Raw genomic sequence first — 21,458 nt, forward strand, 5'->3', positions numbered from 1 at the left:
CATCCCAAATGGGTAAGGATATTTAACTCCTAGAAGTAGCACCAAGGATATCAAACACCAGTCTCTTAATAGGTACTGCAGGTAGATTTAAGGTGGACACCGTGCAAGCCACCAAACTGCGGAACTGCATAGAGTCCTTATCCAGTGATATATCAGGTTAAAAATCTGGTTCCATATGCTCCTGCTCAAAGAAAGGAGCTATCACATCATCTTCTTCCTTGGACAGGATTTCAGGCATCATCATCTGCAATGTCAACAGATCCAAAGGAGTCAGGTCCCAAAGATCTCTGGACTACCAGATCCTGTGTAGATGAAATATAACCTCGCCATCTACATGGAAAATAATTGAAAAATTTCTGAGGTGGCCCTTAATAAGACCACAGGCCCCAGAACTGCCAATTTCTCCAGCAACTGGGGTTTGGGAACATGCCTACAGGAGGCAGATCCCATAGGGTGGTATGAAGTGAACTAGAGGTCTCTGCATTTTCCTCTAACTTTCTTATGATAAGGATCCAGGTCTAGATCTCAGCTAGAGTGCACTGAGGATAACAACAGATCCAGAGGGAGGTATGGAGACCCATCTGTCTGTGGAGACCCTGTAGGGGGTTCCAGGGAAAGACCAGAAACACCTTCCTGTCTTTTCTTCCTAACACGAGATGAGGAAGACCTTGGGATCAGGGAAACATGCCTCCTTTTAGAAACCTTGTGTGACACACTTGGAACAGACACATGAACCAGAGTTGAAAAGTGAATTTGGGCTGACACTGTGACAGACCTCTCTGGAACCAAGGGTTTGACCGGAATCAACAGAGGAACTGACAATGGTTCTGTCAATTTGGACCACACTGGATCCAACATTACACACAAATCCATCTCTCTTCCCTGGAGCTGGAGCTAGAGCCATTTTGAAACTGTAGCAGCCTTGTAAGACCCAATAGTTCTGATCCGTGGGAACTGGCACTGCTAACAGTGGCTGCTCTGTCCCTATGTTCCGTTTTCTGTAGTGCTGCAACAGCTGGAACTGAAGGTGCTGATGGCCCCAGTTCTGACATGCTGATCAATTCCATCTTCCTGGGTCTGCACATGGAAGTTGGAACCACAGGGTTCTGTTTGGGCCAGCTAGTTGCAAGGCACAAGCTCTGGCACCAGTGAACTGTCTTTTGATCTCTATTCTGAAATCGGGGTGGTCAGACCCTACCACATAGCTCTCAGTTTGAACATATGTAGCCTCAGGGATTTGACTGAGGGACCTGGAGGAACCAAATCCAGCCCCAACAAGGTTTGTGGCTTCTTGGATCCTTCAGTTGCTTGGAGCCATTGGCAGTCACAAGGGCTGAGACTGGCCTCTTAGACCTAAGATCCAACACCTGATTGGGTCCAGAGGATCTAGCCTCAAGAGCTTCCTTTAGAAGGAGCTGCAAGGGCATCACCCTATCCTTGCGGGCTCTAGGAGTATAGGTTCAACACACCAAATACCAAGAAGGCAAGTGTCCTTCTCCCAGACCCTTGAGGCACTGTATGCGGTCACTGGATGCTAGGAAGACTGCCGGGCAAGAAGCACGCTTCTTGAATCTCATCTCCTCAACTTCTTTGGTTGCTCCCTAAATCAGAACTGGGAAAAACACTTATTAATGAACTAATTATACTAATGAGCTAATACTAACTATCTTAACAAGAAAGAAGCTCTGACTCTGAAGAGACTGGGGAGGTTCACATCCGTCCAGACACATGGTTTGAAGGATATGAGGGGGTGAGGGTGATCCGCTCTCTAAATAACCTTGCCCTCAGAATGTCTGTGTGGGAGATGCAAAAGAACTCTAGCTGACACTGCTAGAAGAAAGTTCTACTACAGGGTTGCATAGTGCCCCTAAGTGGGACTATGCAGAGCCATTGCAAAGAAATTTGGGTTACTAAAATAAAAGTGATATTGAAAATGTATTATGTTAATCAACTTAAACAGTTTAAAGGACAACCCTCTCCCCAGCAGGAGGAGAAGCCATGGAAAGCAATATGATACGGGCACTGCTCCTATGGATCTGCTTCCCAAGGGGTGGCAAAGGAGGTTCGTCTCTCAAGTCTATAAATCTATAGTGGGGGAGGGACAATAAGAAACAACGTGTCATTACTAGTAATGCATAATATCACAAACATTAAAGATGTTCTGTTACTTTTTCTAGGGGACAATGGATTTTGTATTGTTTTTAGCATGGTGTCAGTAATAGCAGCAATAACAATGACAGCATACTACAAAATGCAATGAACAGTGTAAGTAGAAATTAGGTGACCCGAAAATGGTTCCCTGCTAGTTAAGGCCGTAACAAAGGAAGACCAAGGGTTTTATAAAATAAGTATTAACGTTTTCTCCAAGGGAAAAAGACCCACAGAACCAGAAACAAAAAGAATTACCCTAAGGGTAGTAGACCCGCTTGCAGCAACTACCACTGCGACAAGCACAGAACCTATATCATGTCCAAAAGTGGAACCAGGACCAAAGAGTGGACTCTCCCCTCTTTCAATATCCAGGACTTTAGTTAATAATGTACAATTTATGCCTAAATCTATGGTTTTAAACTTGTTACATTGGCATATGGCAGAAATGAAACGTGTAAAAATACTGTGTCTAGATTGTCCACTTCTATACCAATTGAAAGATAGGCTGCATATCAATGAGCAAATAAGGGATGCTATTGAGAGTCAGGAAACTCAGTCCTCCTCTGATATTTTTAGGACAGAAGGGTTACAAATAGGGCTGTCAAGTGATTAAAAAAAATAATCATAATTAATCATGTGATTAAAAAATTAATTGAAGGGTTAAAATCCATTGCTGATGTAATAACCTGGTATATGGATTTGTGTACAGGCCCAAAGTCCAGAGTTTAGTCAAGCGGCCAGAGGCCTAGCAAATAGTAATTAGCTAAGAGAAAGCAAAATAACCAAAAAATAACTTTGTTTTTGCTAAGATATGCCTGGTCAGCAAAACGCCAAATGTTGGGGGCAATAATTGTGTCTTATTCAAAGTTGCAAATAAAACAAAGAAGCCCTGTTTCTGTTGGGTTAGTTTCTTCTGTAGGAAGATGTTCTTCCCACACATCCAACCTTGAGTTTATAAAAGGTACAAGCATGTCAGTATAAGATATGGCCTCCTCCCACTTCCCTTTCCCAGGAACCAATGCCTGCCTTAAACATAAATAAACAACTTGAAAGACAATCTTTATTGCCATATACTTTAACTGTTTCTTTGCTTTTACCTTTAGATATGTATCTGTTGGACAATCAAAGAAGCTACTTCATTCCTATGAACCCCAAAGCAGAATTCAACATATATATTTTATACTAATACATTTTATTAAAGTACTAATTAAATGTTAAATGTTAATTTGTCAACTTGAGACCATGGGCAGAAACATTATGTAACCTTTAACCATTGGCTATTGTGCTATCATGTCTTGCAGCTAAACTTACCTGGGGGTGTGGGACTGCCTACCCCATCACTTTCCCCTGCCCATGAAAAATCCATATATTCCATTGTAATCAATTGATTGACAGTGTCTCTGAGCCTAATAAGCAAGGTGACACTCCATCAGCACTGTACGTAATAAACTCCTGTGCTTGATCTCTACACGGTGTGGATTTATGTCCTTCATTAATCATGATTGTCAGGGTTCCCTCCCCACTCTGAACTCTAGGGTACAGACATGGGGACCCACATGAAAGACCCCCCTCCAAGCTTATTTCTACCAGCTTAGGTTAAAAACTCCACATGCACAAATTCTCCCTTGTACCTTGGGTTTAAGTAACGCTGCCACCACCAAGTGATTTAACAAAGAACCAGGGAAAAGGACCACTTTGGAGTTTCCCATCCCCCAGCAATCCCCCCAAGCCCTTACACCCCCTTTCCTGGGGAGGCTTGAGAATAATATCCTAATCAATTGGTTACAAAATGATCAAAGACCCAAACCCCTGGGTCTTGGAATAATGGAAAAATCAGTCAGGTTCTTAAAAGAAGGATTTTATTTAAAGAAAAGGTAAAAGAATCACCTCTGTAAAATCAGGATGGTAAATATTTCACAGGGTAATCAGATTCAAAACACAGAGGATTCCCCTCTAGGCAAAACTTTAAAGTTACAAAAAACTGGGATAAACCTCCCTCTAGCAAAGGGAAAATTCACAAGAAAAACAAAAGATAAACTAATCCGCCTTGCCTGGCTTACCTATACTGGTTGCAATATCGGAGACTTGGATTGGGATGGGTTGGAGAAGATGGATTTCTGTCTGGCCCCTCTCAGTCCTAAGAGAGAACCCCAACACAAAACAAAGAGCACAAACAAAACCCTCCCGCCTCCCAAGATTTGAAAGTATCTTCTTCCCCATTGGTCCTGTTGGTCAGGTGCTAACCTGGTTAGCTGAGCTTCTTAACCCCTTACAGGTAAGGAGGAATTCTAGGCTACTCTTAGCTGTATGGTTATGACAATGACTAATCGTGCTGTTAAAAAATAATAGAATACCATTTATTTAAATATTTTTGGATGTTTTCTACATTTTCAAATATATTGATTTCAATTACAACACAGAATATAAAGTGTACCATGCTCACTTTATATTTATTTTGATGATAAATATTTGCACTGTAAAAACAAAAGAAATAGTATTTTTCAATTCACTGAATACAAATACTTTAGTGCAATCTCCTTATCATGAAAGTTGAACTTACAAATGTAGAATTATGTACAAAAAATAACTGCATTCAAAAATAAAACAATGTAAAACTTTAGAGCTGCAAGTCCACTCAGTCCTACTTGTCGTCAGCCAATCACTCAGACAAACAAGTTTGCTTACATTTTCAGAAGATAATGCTGCCTGCTTCTTGTTTACAATGTCACCTGAAAGTGAGAACAAGGATTTGCATGGCAGCGTGGTAGCTGGCATTGCAAGGTATTTACGTGCCAGATGCACTAAAGATTCATATGTCACCTTTATGCTTCAACCACCATTCCAGAGGACGTGCATGCATGTGGATGATGGGTTCTGCTTGATAATGATCCAAAGCAGTGTGGACCGATACATGTTCATTTTCATCATCTGAATCAGATGTCACCAGCGTAAGGTTGATTTTCTTTTTTGGTGGCTCAGGTTCTATAGTTTCTACATTGTAGTGTTGCTCTTTTAAAACTTCTGAAAGCATGCTCTACACCTCATCCCTCTCAGATTTTGGAAGGGACTTCAGATTTTTAAACTTTCGGTCAAGTGCCGTAGCTATCTTTAAAAATCTCACATTGGTACCTTCTTTGCATTTTGTCAAATCTGCAGTGAAAGTGTTCTTAAAATGAACATGTATTGGATCATCATCTGAGACTGCTATAACATGAAACATATGGCAGAATGCAGGTAAAACACAGAGCAGGGGACATACAATTCTCCTGAAAGGAGTTGCATCACAAACTTAATTAACACATTATTTTTTTTATGAGTGTCATCAACATGGAAGCATGTCCTCTAGAATGGTGGCTGAAGCATGAAGGACCATACAAATGTTTAGCATATCTGGCACGTAAATACCTTGCAATGCCAGCTACAAAAGTGCCATGCGTATGCCTGTTCTCACTTTCAGATAACATTGTAAATAAGAAGCGGGCAGCATTATCTCCCAAAAATGTAAACAAAGTTGTTTGTCTTAATGATTGGCTGAACAAGAAGTAGGACTGAGCGGACTCGTAGGCTCTAAAATTTTACATTGTTTTGTTTTTGAGTGCAGTTATGTAATAAAAAAAAATCTGTATATGTAGATTGCACTTTCACAATAAAGAGATTGCCCTAGAGTACTTCTATAAAAAATACTATTTCTTTTGTTTATCATTTTTACAACGCAAATATTTGTAATAAAAAATAATATAAAGTGAGCACTGTACACTTTGTATTCTGTGCTGTAATTGAAATCAATATATTTGAAAATGTAGAAAAACATCCAAAAATATTAATAAATTTCATTTGGTATTTCATTGTTTACCAGTACGATTAAAACTGCAATTAAACACGATTAAAGTTAATCACATGAGTAAACTGATTAATCGACAGCCCTAGTTACAAAGCAAAAACAAATTAGGCCTTTTAAAATCAAGTATATCAGTTAAAATAGAGCAGATTTTCAAAACATAAAAAAGACATGTCAGCTACATTAAACACCCTGGGGCTAACAGTGTTCCACCAATGACTGATTGATTCGAGGGTCTAGCTAATGAAGACAGGAACACTGTTAAATATGCATGACATTGCTCATTTGTTTAAACAGACAGGCAAAAGAATCAATGAATTGGTTAAAGTTAATAACAAGAAAGCAAAAAACAAAGTGGGAATGAAAATCATTTGTACCGCTTATGGCGGCTATGCATTGGACAGGGTAATCACTACACTAAGAAATGTTGAAGCTGGAAAGGTGCCAAATCTTATTGAGAATAAACACCTAAATAAATGGTATTGTCCCAAATGTACAAAAGGAACTTCTGTGAATTGGCAATATGTTAAAGCATGTAAACAAATTCCTTTTAATACTCTTCAAAATTTGGGCTCTGTGACACCACATCCTAATCAAGGCACATGTTATTCTAAACAATCTTGTTGAGTGTCGGATTCTATGTATACTGTATTTACGGTATCTTTACCAATAGTAAACGCAAACATAAAAATCTTTAATAAATTAGGCACAGTAGAAGGTTACCTAAAAACAGGAATCTACAAAGAACACCTATATCTATGTGGATCTGCTGGTACTTTATTCAGTAACACAAACCTGGTGGGCACCGCCTATGGCTAGTTGCTCCTCAAAAGGGCTATTAATACCTATGTAGGTATGCTGTCTTCAACATCGCAACGCCTGTCTGCGGTCATGCCAGCCAGACCCAGCCAAACAAGACAGATGAGCTAGCCGCCACTGTCTCCTTTCCTGTGATACTCACCAGGTGGTGACTCCCAGCAGTAAAATGGCCTACCACATTGATGGGCTGTATTATGTAGTAACTAACAATAAAAAAAATATGTACGAAAATCTTGCATGCAATGTCACCAATCCAAATTTTTATTTTGTCCCTCATGTATGTTATATTATTGACCAAATTACAATTATTCCTGTACCAGCCTTTCAGAATGAAACTATTATTCGAAGTGAACCCAACCAATAAAAAAATCTTGAAAATTACATATTATTGATCCACTGACCTTAACTATAAAAGCATTACTAGTTGAAAAAATACCCATGTTGTTCAAATTAGCAATAACATGTATACAGATGTAGAAGATTTAATATATAATGGTGACTTGGACCTAATTATTTCTACTATATGGAGAGGAGTTACCTTTGAAGTATTAATTGTTTTACAAATAGTGTTAGGTTTAGTTGTGTTCATTTTGTATCGTTGCTTGCATATTTTGTTAAAACAAGATAAATCCTTCCTGAATGCATTAACTAGAAACTCATATAAACACCTAATCAAGTAGTTTAGTATTGCCATGATTGGTAATCTAGGTAGAAAAGGTTGGACTGTTAGCAAATGAATCAAACTCCCTGTGAGTCTTTGTATATAAAACCCCATAAGCCTTTGTGCATGAACTTAAGTGTTTTGTATCTATGATTCTAGTTTTTGTACCTATGATTCTAGAGACTCTGTATTTAGGTTAAATTTAGTGTGTGACCAAGTGGAGGAATGTGTATAATATTTTTACCCTGAGCCTGTTGACCTATGAAGAATATGTCCAGATGTCCAGTAGGGGTCCACTTGTAATTGATGAGATAATGTCGCAATGATTGATGAGATAATGACCCACTGAGAGATGCCTTTAGCTTATTAAGAATTACTTGTTGCCACAGGTGTTTTCTATAATCAGGACAGATAAGCTAAGATACCATAAAAGAACATAAATTACAGATGTCTTTAGCTCATTGATTAGGTAAACTGAAATAGCATAAAAGGATCTCCTCCACTAGATCAAAAAGGGAAAGGATTTTTCCTTGTCTTGAACAAGTTGGTATATAAAGAGCAGAGTTTCTGGGACTTAGGAGTGAATTGAGCTGCAGTAACTTGTCCAGCTTCCAGATTGATAACCATAGCTTTCCTTTCTATATTCTGTATTGTGTTGTGTTAATCCTTCACTAATCATCATTGATTAATAAATTCCAGTTGAGCTCCATTATTTGACCTCTTATTAATAACGGAACTGAAACTAAACCCAAGAGTTGGGAAAAGTTTTTGGCTTTGTCATTCACAGCTCTGTTATTTGTGTAGAGTGCAGTAACTGGACTCTTCAGAGAATACTGCTTTAGCCTGGAATAAAGCCTTCTCTTATGCAGCTACTGTAAGGCAGAGTTGGTGTTAAGAAGTCTGTGCATGCAAATTAAAATGGAACCTGTAAGTGTTTGCAACTTAAGGTAACTGTAAGAATGGGGAGGGAGATGGCTGCTGCTTTCTGAGGTGCTGGGGAAATGCCAACTGCTTGCTGCTGACAGGAAGCCGTAGGCTACAACTTTTTCTTTTTTCTGTCTCATTCTTATTTTAAATTCCTTAAAACTCCAAGAAGAAAAAAGTCCAGCAAAACTCCTATAACCAGTTAAATATCAGTAACAAAAAAGTCCATACATTGCTTTTTGTGTTTGTAGAAACAAAATTATTTGCTTTAGAGCCAAGTATCAGAGCTAAGGTTGACCACACACATAACTCAGCAGCACACACCTTCAACCAGTAGGGGGTGCTATAATACGGTGCTAACAGGCAGCCTTTCCCCCAAAATAAGAGCATTACATCTGCAGTATTAGTCCATGCCAGTCTGAGACTGATCCCAAAATGACATACCATGTAGTAGTAGGGAGTGTTTTTCTGAAGTGGATTGTTAGCATAAATCACAACAGCCACATGTAATAAACTCTACATCAGTCTGAAAATGCTGTTTAATCAATGATATTACTATTGATAAATTTGGGTTGAAAATGACTGTGATATGTTTCAGAAATATGCATTTAGTGATTATGGCAAAATTCCACCTTCAGGAATGAGAAATTAAAGATTATACCCTGAATGCTTCTTTCTGTTATATTAGTGACTTGTGGTAACTTTACTGGCTTTTATGGCATTGATCTGTTTACACTGGTACAATGGACAGCAGGATCTGGCTCTAGTTCTGCATTTAGTTCTTTATATGGAGAGTAACTAATTGCTGTGCCAGTCTATGATAGACAGTGCACACATTGGAAATGGCTTAGCTAGACCACGTGAAAGTAGAAACCATGAGATTAGATATATATTTATATTACTATTTACACACTATATAATTCTTGTGACATCACATACCATAGTAATGCAGTAATTAGCATGGAGCAAAATAATTCCTAATATGTGGTTTCTTACCCCTTGAACCTGTGATGCATCTGTTGCAAGTCTTGTAGTCAAGGCACCAGGGCTGTTTCTGTGGTCATCAAACCAACCAGTCTCTTGCCCTAACATAGCTTGGAAACCAATTTTCCTTAACCGTCTTGTAAGCAACTCACCAGATTTTGCAAATGTGTATCCCTGGTATGCATAAGAACAAATACACTTATTATACAAAACACACACATGCACACACGGCCAGACATGGACAGAAAAAGAAACTAGCAAAAGCAGAAGATTAACAAATTGCCATTACCTGCAGGAACTGTGTGAAAAATGATACAGCTCCAACAACAACAAAAAGTAGGCAGATGCCATTGATCAGTGCTCTTTGCTCTTCTTTATCAGGCATAGAAAAGGTCTTTTGAAAAAAAAAAGAATGTCATAACATTAGATTGTCAATGGTAGTAGTGTGAACAAGGTGAGCAGAATTTGTCTATGCCAGTGAAATACAGTATAAAGTTTTCACGTCAGCCCCTAAAGATCTCGGTCAGATGAAAACATCATGGGCCATATCTTCAGTTGGTATAAATTCATAAGATTAAGGAATCAAAACACTTATGCTGATTGGTGCCCTGTATATTTAGATTTAAAATTCAACCAGTCTTTATTACTTGATTATTTCACAAACAATTGGAACTACAGTACATCTATATAAATAAACAGAATCAGTCTAAACATACTGGAGAAATTTTAACCAATTGTTTAGAATCTTTTAAAATTTTGAATGGAGATGGATTTCATTTCACTGCATTACTCACATTTATATTAATATTCTATTCTATATTAAGGGCTGGGTCCTGGGGTGTGGTCTTGCCTTTAGAAAACCTGAATGGTCTGACTATGAGTTTCTGTGATTTTCACAGAGACCCCCAGGAGAAATCCAGGTGCAAAACACCACAGTTTCAGTAGATGGGTTTCATTTGATTTCTGTTGATTTATATGACAAGCTTAGAGCACAAAACGGCCTTATAAATTTGCTAAATGTTTTAGTTTCTGAGTTAGGTTGCATTTATTTAAAGTCCCAACTTCCCAGTCTCTTATGACAGCTTGCTTGTGAAGAGCCAGACTCTCAAATATAACAAGAGAGAAGCCTGAGGTGTAAGGATAAGATCCAGATCATGGTCTGAAGTAAGTTCTACTTTGGATGTACTTTGTAGAGAGGGATCTCAGCCACAAAGCGTGGATCCAAATCCAGATCTTCTCAAAGATCAAGGGGGCTTGGATCCAATAGTCCAGTTCAGGACCATCTCGCTGTATAATAAAAGCAAAAGTGAATGATCCTTATTGTACTCTTGCAAACTCATAAGTATCAGCCTAAAGCTTGAGGGCATGCTATCGTTTGTACTCTCTCTACAGTTACTACAGTGTGTCCAATGAACAAGAAATTATCCACAAAACCATACACCTCAATTGCTACTGAAAAGCAACAAGCTTCAATGCTGGAAGAAATTTTCCCATGGAATAATTACCCTTTATGTGGGTTTTACACTTTTCTCTGAAGCATCTCATACTGGCCACACTATAAGTGACAGGCTACTGGATGGCATTGTTAAGATTAGTATGGCAGTTCTTATTTTCCTAAACTAAATCATAGAATTATAGACTCATAGGCCTGGAAGGGACCTCAGGAGGTCATCTAGTCCAGTCCCCTGCACTCATGGCAGGACTACGTATTATCTAGACCATCCGTGACAGGTATTTGTCTAACCTGCTGTTAAAAATCTCCAATGATGGAGATTCCACAGCTGCCCTAGGCAATTTATTCCAGTGCTTAACCACCTTGACAGTTAGAAAGTTAAGCCGATTGCTTCTTGTCCTATCATCAGAGGTTAAGAAGAACAAATTTTCTCCCTCCTTGTCTGGCCTTTTCTTCCTGGTTAAGGCCCTTGCTATAAGGTTAATGAGAATAAAAACAGAGGCAAAAGATATTACGTGCAGTCACGGAGCGTAATACCATTTGCTGCACGTAGCTAATTACATCCAAAACAATTCTCCGCCCGACTCTGGAAAAGGGTAAGGGGGGTGTGATAGTGATCCAGAGAATACTGGCTGAAGTCACAAGGCTGTGGAAAAGATTAGTGGACTCAATTACTCTCTTCTTTCTGTAAAGCAATAATAGAGCAACTCCCTTAACACTCATAAAATCTATGACAGCTGTTGGCTCATTGGGAGGTACAAAATCAAGTACTTATATTCCAAGTACATACTTTCAAATCAGGATAATTTTCCCTTTGGTACACATGAACAGCTCTCATTGATTCTGCTAATGGAAGATATAGGCATGTTTCAAAGGGAGAACACAGGTCCCATGTGTTGTTAAACCAACGTGAAAATAAGTCACTCTCTTCTTAGTGTGGGTTGGGAAGAGAATCCATTAGAAAAAATGTCCAGAGCTCAAATTAGGAATATTTTCCCCTCCCAAATGCTGTTCTTTTATCTCTTCTTTTTATGTCTGATCTTTTTATCTACTGCTATTAAACTGATTGCCAATGAAGTAATGGTCCTAATCTCACTAGTCATCTTTCAGCAGTTCCAGTTCATAGGAGTTACTGTCCGTTGCAATACCTACCAGTTAATTATTTTACTGCTCGTAGGTAGCTTGTGTTTGGACTTCTCTGCTAAAATGACAATAGTTCTAATATTCTAACTGGGGTTCACAAGTCAAATTACTATACATCTGCCAATCCTCCAAGAGAACAACATGTTTAGCTCTTGGGAGTGGTTAAAAATAGCTTGCAGATTTGACCTTTAAGATTTACGTCTGAACTGTCCTAAATTCTTGCAACTAAATAGCTGACAATAGAAAGGGCTGCTGGAATTTTCTTCTTAGTTACAGATGCAACAAATAAAATTCCACAAAATACATTTAAGCCTTCCTCTTAAAAGGCCACCCGATGTATTTATAGTTCAGAAGTGATGTATAAAAATTGTTTGAAAGGAACTGAATAGGAATTGCATAGAGATGGTTATTTTCCACTGGCAAAGCCTCTTCAAAGTAATTTTTAACTTTCAGTATCAGCTCCCTGGCAACAAACTAAACCCTGCAAAATCCAAAATGATGATGCCTGGTTCGCATTTAGTGTTGAGAGATTAAAGTCTGCTCCAAATGTCTGTGCTCTGCCATTACCTTTCAACAGTAAAGCATATGACTTGGCCACACTTAATTTCATTTATTTAAAAAAATAACACCCATTTTTATGTAATCTCTTCTCATTAATCCATCATAATAAGAGCATGATATATAAGGGTGCATCTGCTGCACTTCTTGTCCCCTTGATGCAACATAGCTCATTTTATCCTTAATTTGTCAGGCTGTGAGCAATGTTGGGAAATATTTGTAATTTATATAGCTGGAAAGATAAACCTTAGGATTTAGCACCTGTTTCTCAATAGGATTTAGTCCCATTTTACACCTGAGCTGAATGAGACACAAGAAGCTGAAGTCAGTGACTCAAATAAATTATGTCCCACTCTGAATCTAGATTAGAACACAGACCTAATTGCTCTTAGTTCTAGTCTTTTTCTGTAGCCTTGCACCACATGGAATTATAAGCGCATAATATATGTCTAAAATTTATATAAATGGGATGAAAAATGCTTCATAAAAATGGGCATTTTGTGCATATAACCAGCACAAAACGCAGCAAGTGTGAGAACAGATCATCCTCACACAGCAGGTGTTTATGTTACAATTGCTCTCGGAACCAGCTTTCTTCATCTGAAATGGTAGAAGCAGAAAGTCTATTGAAGGAACAGAAATATAAATTTATAAAACTAACAGTGTGTTATGGATCAGAGTACATGGCTCTGAAACAGGCTAAAGTATACTTTACTTTCCAGAATTAATGAGAGCTCTAAATGAGGGGAAAGAGTTTGGAATTTTCCCAAATGCACAAGAATGCATCCCTGTAAGTATTTATACTGAAACACGCTATAAATATATTTGAGTTGACTACTTCTGTAGGGCTAGATGATAGGTGACCGCGACCAGAAGTCTGATCCTCCTCCCATTGGAGTCAAAATGATAAATTTTCAATAGGGCAGGATCCAGCCCCAGCTGTGCAAGTGAAAGGAGTGAGTGCAAAGCACCTTCCCTTCCTTAAACTCCACATCATTTGCCATCCACACTGGCTAAAGTCATGCCACTGCTTCCCATATTAGTGCAGGTGCAAGCTTCTCCAAAGGCTGCAAGGAAGATGTTCTGAGAGGAGGATCGTAGCCATGCTTCCTTTCCTCACCAGCTGGCAAAGCTAGATGAGCACACAGGAGAATGCAATCTGCTCCCAGTTAAAGGGCTGCAGTGTTACTCCTGTAGCATGCACTCTGCAGGAGCCCAAGGGGGAATGCTGGCAAAGCCAATCACAATTCAATCTGGGGTTCCTGTTACAGGCCCTGATTCCGGAGCAGTCAGTGGGGTGTAAGCACATGGATAAGTGCTCTTCTCAACTGAGACTTAAGCACATGCAGAAGGTCTCACCAGAAATGGGACCATAGTGCAGACCCTCTGCACCCCCCTTCTCACAAATTCCACTATGTAGATGCCAGTGCAGCTGGGATGGAAGGGGGGCTATTTGCTCGTGTGTCAGAAGCACTGTTATTATTTGTAATGTAAGTAGAACAAGCCAGCTCTGTGCTTGCAGCAATGGTCTCTGCTGCACTCATGAACTGGCTTCTTTCTAAATATATTGTCTGGCACTTTTATTTTTTATGATTCATTTCTTTTAATCTCAGTCTATTTTTATAGCAACATCTGAGAACTTTCCAAATAACATTTCTCTCTTTCTCCTAGATTTGGCTTCTTCTACTCACAAATGTGTTTTCTCCCCCTTCCCTGAGTTTATTTCTCCTCCAGCACAAGCCAACATGCCTATCACCATCATCAGTGAGGATATTCATACAGCGCTTGGAGAAGGGTGTGTGCTCCATCTATTAGCAGGCTGTCTGCCTGGCCCTGCACTAAAACAGCAAAAACATTTTAGGGCTATGGATAATAAAGCATGGCTGTTGGTTGTTAAAGTATCTCATTTGGGGCCTAATTCTTCAAGGATGCAAAGTGCTGAGCATTTTCAGCTCCCATTGGACCCAATCCTTATAGATGAGGAATTCATCCAGGGAGATCAAGGTGCTCTCTACCTTGCAGGAAAAGCTCAGGCCCAGAGCCTTAAGGTATTTTCATATTCTGATGTGTTTTAATTTTGCTCTATATTCTATTACATTTTGACACTTGTGGTCAAAATATAGGCCTGATCCTGAAAACCATTGATTTTCCATGGGAGGAGAACTGTGGAACTACACAGATAGGTACGGTTTAGCAGGGATTGGGCCCCATTTTCCCAGTAATATATTTTCTAGACAGGAATTTGTATTAGCTGTGATCTTCACTGAATGGATGCTAAGTAAGCCAAGAGTCCTGGGTCCTGTCTCTGTTAGTACATTCATGTAACAGGTGAATTCCTGCTGAGAGTAAAGGACAGATTAAAAAACAATTAAAAAGGGAAATAATATTTTGTTGTAGATATTTTTCTCACATTTTTTTCATTTTACCTGAAAAAAATGGTATTTGAAACAATTCAATTAACACTAACAGTTTCCACATACAGAAACATGAACAAATAAATTAGAGCCTGAATCATCGTCTTATTGAAGTCAATAGCAGGATTTTCATATACTTCAGAAAGACCATGAATCATGCCCTAATTAATTAGGTAAAGCTCATCTGAGCAGGAGATAGAGCTTTCTTGGGGGTCGGTCCAAGGCTGTGGAACAAACTCCTGCAGAAACCATAACAAACCTCACCATCTCCTGTTCCAAGTGTAAGACACACTTCTCTGACTATGCCACCTCTTATGCGAGCACAGAGCAGAATATACTGATACAAAACACCCCAAGATACCAACACATTATGTTACACTGCACACACACTTTTTTCCCCTTAGGGAGAGGCTGACAGAAAGAAGGCACCACACTTGACAGATGTTAGTCACATTGCGTAACATGCTTCTGCAAAGTTGATTAAATACTATGGTGATGGGAGTGGCATACGAAGCTATGTACAATAGACTAGAGCAGGAACAGGTTCTTCCTCATCAGATCACCCTGCTCAGGTAGGTAAGAAGGATTATCCCCACTTGCCTGACTCAGAAGATAAGGCAGAGAGGTTAAAAGACTCGCCCAAGATGACAATGTCAGCACTGAGATTAGCATTTAGTAGTTCCTGTCTCCATTTGTTCATCCACTCTTGCCTGCTATAAGCTCTAAAGGTGTAAGAGTAATAACCAACCCTACTGATGAATTTTAAAATATTAGCATGACTTACCGCAAGAATCTGACTGAATAATAGAGCATAGAGTGGATTGACTGCCCCATTCATAGCTGCGCCAGCAGATCCAAACAACATATAAGGCCACTCAGGAGCATTGTATTTCAAAATCCTGGTGACTGGTGCAGGCTCCACTTCCTCTTCTTCCTCCTCAAATGTCTGCTAACAAAATATATTTGATTTATGAAGCATAAACATTCCCTCAATGACACCGATCAGAGATTCATCTCCCCACATTAGGGTTCCTTTAGTAAGCTCCACTTCACGGCTCATGTGATCCTGCTCAGACCTGTGCACTGCACATCTGCAGATAATTTCCAGGCACTATAGCTTCAGCATGCTACTTCACCATGCTCAGATTTTTTTTTAAATTGTGTTTTTATTAGAGTGGCATCATAGTCGTGTTGCTTCTGAGCAGGCTGACAATCAACACCCCCACACCATACACAGAGTGTATTTCCCGGGCAATATTTGAGTGGCTGGTGCTGGAATGAAGTGTAGCCCCTATACCCCCTATCACTAAGCCTCCACTCCCAGCCCCAGCCTGCACAGTCCCCATAACCTGTGGAAACCCTGACTCTATGGAGAGTCTTCTGTTCGGGCCTAGAAGGGGAAGGGACAGTGCCAGAGAGGCAGCTCACCTCCTACTACTGTGTGGAAGTTAGTAAGAGCCACACACAGGGGCTCCCATTGTTCTTGGGAGCATAATTATACTCTCTGTATTCAGATCACCAGATAACTGTCTCTCTCTCAGCTACAACTTGTATTATGAGCAAATGTGACCGAGCCAGAAGGCCTAGGCAATGGTGGTCCTAGGTTTTCCTAGTTCTGAAAGCAGAGCCAAGAGGGAGGTACAGAAAACCTGTGTGCTCCCAGCTGAGCCATCCACTCATAGATCTGGATTGAAACTTCCACATGGTTTCGTAGAATTCAGTGCTCAAGAGAGGCCTAGGCTTTTTAGAGAAATATCATGATGGAAAGGTTGAAAAACAAGCTGAAATTCTTTTGGGAAGTATTAAAATGAACACAGACACTTCATTTCTATGGTATACATTTTCTTTCAAACTGGTATTTAAAAGGCTTTATAGGAATCTCTCTCTGCCACTCACTGGTAGTAAAATCCTTACTCAATAGTAGAATGTTGGCATGCCTCTTAATTATATAATTGCCACACTTAGGGCTTCAGTGGCCATAAGAAAAAGTGCAGAGAGGGAGCCACTTTCTTTCCATTATCCTTGCACAGGAAACAGCCCTAATAAGAGTGCCTTGTGCTCCCTGGTGGGGCCTGCTGTCACAGGTGTGCCTCAGAACACATTCCCTCCAATATGTCAGGAGACAATGGGACATGTATCCCTGGGGTAACTTCCCTGACTCCAGTGGAGTTACACCCGGGGTCAAGAAGATCTTTACTCTTGCTGCTTCCCTATGCTGGCATTATGCTTCCAGCCACCGCCGTTCAGGCAGTTCACTTTCTCCTTCCTCCAGAACACTAGGGCTGCAAGAGCCATTACAGAGCCCTCAAATTATTTCCTCTCAAGGTCACTTATTGTATTGTTCATGGCAAATTCTTAAGTAGTATTTCAAAACACTGTGGTTGTAGGCATTGAGTAGACACTGTGTGGGGGATGAATAGGCATACATTACAATTAGAACAAAAAGGAGGCCTCAGAGTTATACACTAATTTCACCTCACATTATGTGAATTGTCTGCACGCCAGGTGCAAGAATGCTCATAATTACTCCTAGTAAGTGCAGAAGATTCATCATCAAATGATTCCCTACCTTATTCTTTGATTTAGGAGAGAATGGCTATTACAACACTTACTGTGCTGAGCCCTGCTCATTTATTTCAGCTCAGTTTACTGGAAATGGACCTTTTTGCAAATCTTTTCACCAGAAATACAAGGGAGGAGGGGTAGACGAATGTTCTGTTTTTTCCTTTTTCCTATGGGGTTGGTGAAAGCCAAAGGTGCGAGAGCCCTGATGACTGGAGTCCTCTGTTTACCCTGGCACGGTGCTGGGAGCAACAGTGCCACTTCCCACACTGCCCTATACAGAGCTGATGAAGTGCTTGGAATTGATGCTGGCAGCTTCAGGGCGGGTTGTAAATCACCGCTGTGCATATTCCTGAACAGTTAGTTCTGAACTGGCCATTTTAAGGCATCCTGCCCTGATCCTCCATGCAGCTGAACCACACCAGGAGACCGACCCAAAGCCCAGTGATGTCACCAAGACTTTCCCATTTACTTCAGTGGTCTCAGAATGAAGCCCCAGTTACACTGTCTAAGGACTACCACGTATCCACAGAGGATATTGGGTACTTGCTCCATAATGAACAAACAGTGCAATTTCTACCTCTGAGCAACTGTTATACTCCACAAAATGAGCATTTCCCCTCATGTAACCTGTACCTGCTTTTATATGTTCACTTCAACCTCACCTACAGCCAGATCGCCAGACTTACTCTGTGTTAGGCTTTGCATGTGGCTATATACGTACTAGGTGCCATCCAATGCAGCACTTACCGCAGAGAGAGTAGAGGCCTGGAGTAATATCTTTGTTTAAATATAAAAAAGGATACATGCAAGATGCTATATCTACCAACAACCACCTATAACAGAAATACTTATCTGTATATTATTATCAGGGCCAAAAGATGTAAAAACATGCTTTATCTATCAGCAATCTAATAATGAATGATGATGTCTGACCTTTTGTGTAGATGTGCCTTCTTCATATTGATACTTTCGATACACAGCGTCTGACTGGTCTGCAGTGACTAATAATGGATGGCTTGGTACTACATTAGAGAGCTGAGACCTGGAACGCTGTCGAACTGAAGCTCTGTGAAACAGAAAGGTGAGAAGGTCTGTTCTTCATGGGCTGAATGACACAATATGTGTTTTGAAGACTGGGTCAGTTTTTATCCTGGCTTATATCAGAGCCTGAAATCAGAGCTTGTTGAAGGAAAGCTGACAACTCCTGCAAACTCTATGACTGCAAAGGCCTAAAATTGCCTTTCATGCTGCCATCTTCCTCAGTCTCCTAAACTATGGGAAGGAGGAATTCCACAACAGACATAGATACTTCTATTCAGGTTCATATACTGCACCTTGTTCTCTTAGATCTAAAACTCCAGCTTGTATTTATGGGGAAATTAGGGAAATAGTGGTTGGGTGTTTCCTGTTAAACTTGCAATACGTTTGCCAACGCCACAGAAAAGTGGAGGTATTCTGCGCCTGCAAGGTACTCTAGTCAGTTTCACCACAGGGCCCTCAGTCACTACACAGTAGCTGTACTCCACAGGCACAGTACTGGAGCATGAGCACTCAACAGCATACTGTAATTTTCCACCTATCCGTGACAGTAGGGTGCCCCAGTCTACAACTGCTACTTTGGCAGTGTCGTCTGAATCATCCCTGTCTAAAGTAAACAAAATTTGTTGTATAGAAAGAGGATTTGACAGAGACAGAAGTGAGTTGTGAAATCCAAGCAGACCCTGCTGTCATTTTTCATAAATGTTTCGATAGCAATGCAGAAGAGAGGAGTATTGGTTTCTTTGTAATCTATTTCTAAATTATCAGATGAGTACCCGCAACTCCCATTAAGGTGAATGGCATCTGGGGCTGGCTGCTCCACTCAGGATCTGGCCCATTGATTATAATCTTTAATGCTTGATCCTGGGTAGAACTGGTAACAAAAATGCCCTTGTGTGTTAACAGTAAGATGTATCTTCTCAGACAGAATGTCAAGATTCCTCAAATGTATCAATACATTCCACAGCAAGTAATTTTTTCCACGTTATTGGACTGATTTAACTAGAGTACGCATATGAATATATGCATGGACATCGTACATAAATATGAAAACATTATGCCAGAATCCTGACTGCCTTCAGTGTGGGATGAAGAGGTACTGGATACCATCTTCCACTACCTATGCAACACAGGGCAGGGTTTGGTCTTATATCTTCAACACAGTGGCCATCTTCATCAGTCAGTATAGTATAAGATGAATGAGAAGGCTTGTATAGTCAACATAAATGGCTACACAAATTAAAGCCCCTGATCCTGCACTTGCATAAACCAAGGTCTGCTGTATGAGTGCAAGAGAGTAAGCTATTAATGTGAATAGATGCAAGTGCTAATTCCCAGCCTCATGTACTGTTGTAAAGCAGGAGTAAAACTTGTCTTGCCTGATGGTCATTTTGTGCCTTAGCAGGGAGCCCTAAGAACTATAAGACAATCCACCTATGGCCACCCCCAGTTTTCACCCAAATCCTACACCCTTTGAGCAGGAGGCCATAAGATTAGAGTGCACATAGAGTGGAGAGAGACTAAATGTAGGAGTCGTTTCATTGACTTCATGGGCTTGGATGTCTTAGTATGCAGTCTATACATTTCCACACCTGCTATGCCTCTATGTGCTTTAGTGAAGGTGTTTGCAGCATTCTCTCACCCTGTTCTGCACCATCCAAGGCAGTGCAGCCTCAGCATCATGTGATTTAGGAAGTCACCAAAGAATACAAACGTCTGGAAATGTATCAAGAGGTGTCAGTGTTTTAAAGGCTTACCGGAAGCTTCCTTGATAGCTCCCACGGCTAAAAGACTGGACTTTCTTAAGGTTTGGCATAGCAAGCAAGTTATTTCCTGCAATTGTAAAATATAATGTTAGAAGCTCCTTAGTTTGTATTAAAATTGAGCTAAACCAATTGTTTATTTGCAAAACAAAAAAATGTCTCCAATTCATAGCTGGAATATTTTGTAGATTACATTAACAAAAGGAATGCAATTCATCTTTGCCACTATGCCTTAGAATACTATACATTTTATATTAATTTATTTGACATAGTAAAGTTAGGTAAATTTAATATGAACCCCATGACAATCGTATTTTGAAACTGTGGGTGTGGCTAGTAAGGGTGTTTCAACATTTTGGTACTACAAGTTGTTAAGTGGCAGGAAATGCTTTCATCCTCAAAGATGATCACAGTCTATTGTTTCATAGCAGTACAACAGGTCATTATATTAGCTTTTTACTTCTGCCTCAGATCACTAGTAAAACAAATAGGGTGGTCTTGGCATACTCCATAATTTGTCTGTTTTTCTAATACAACATGGCCAAACTGTCAATAAAATGCCAGTGTATTGCGGGTCAAAAATGGTATATGCTGACAGATCTGTATGAGGAAGGTTGCTCAGCACAAATGTGCAAAAAACACATTCTGACCAGTGCTATCGATATATCACTTTTATGGACGCTAAAATTCAGCCTTGAGAAAAACCAAAGGGGAACAATCAACTAACACTGATAAAGGAATCTATGGATGCTCTGTGTTCTGTGGGATTTAACTTAACTTCATAAAAACAAAATAAAACACTTGCTTTCCACTGCTGTTTCAGTAAGTGCCTTGTCTCCTTGGCTCTGCAAGGTCACCAGTGTGAAATAAACCCCTTTCCTTTCCAGTAGCTCCTCATGTGTTCCTCTCTCGACCGCCCTTCCATGCTCAAACCCAATGATGACATCAGCGGCTTTGACTGTGGACAGACGATGAGCTATGGAGATTGCAGTGCGTCCAAGGCGAGCCTGAGAGAGGGAGAGAGGAGAAACAATGTTATTATTAGGGTAGCAACCTGATATCCCGAGAGATGCTGAGCTGAGCACCTGGAGCATGATCCATAAGTAAAAAACTGACTTAAATAGGCTTTGGATCAAGCCCCTGCTGA

The 21,458-nt window shown here is 40.0% G+C and overlaps 1 protein-coding gene across 1 annotated transcript in view; it reads right to left on the bottom strand.

The window, feature by feature from the left end:
* The window catches only part of ABCB11 (ATP binding cassette subfamily B member 11), a 69,924-nt gene that overhangs the window by 10,724 nt on the left and 37,742 nt on the right, over positions 1-21,458 (bottom strand). The window contains exons 15-21 of the mRNA XM_077829603.1: positions 21,113-21,318; positions 20,511-20,542; positions 20,306-20,345; positions 18,444-18,576; positions 15,730-15,891; positions 9,667-9,771; positions 9,390-9,551 (exon numbers count right to left, since the gene is read on the bottom strand). Coding sequence (XP_077685729.1) covers positions 9,390-9,551; positions 9,667-9,771; positions 15,730-15,891; positions 18,444-18,576; positions 20,306-20,345; positions 20,511-20,542; positions 21,113-21,318 — 840 coding nt within the window. The remainder of the gene's footprint in view (positions 1-9,389; positions 9,552-9,666; positions 9,772-15,729; positions 15,892-18,443; positions 18,577-20,305; positions 20,346-20,510; positions 20,543-21,112; positions 21,319-21,458) is intronic.

The sequence above is a fragment of the Eretmochelys imbricata genome, chromosome 11 (assembly GCF_965152235.1).
Source record: "Eretmochelys imbricata isolate rEreImb1 chromosome 11, rEreImb1.hap1, whole genome shotgun sequence".
Lineage (NCBI taxonomy): Eukaryota > Metazoa > Chordata > Testudines > Cheloniidae > Eretmochelys > Eretmochelys imbricata.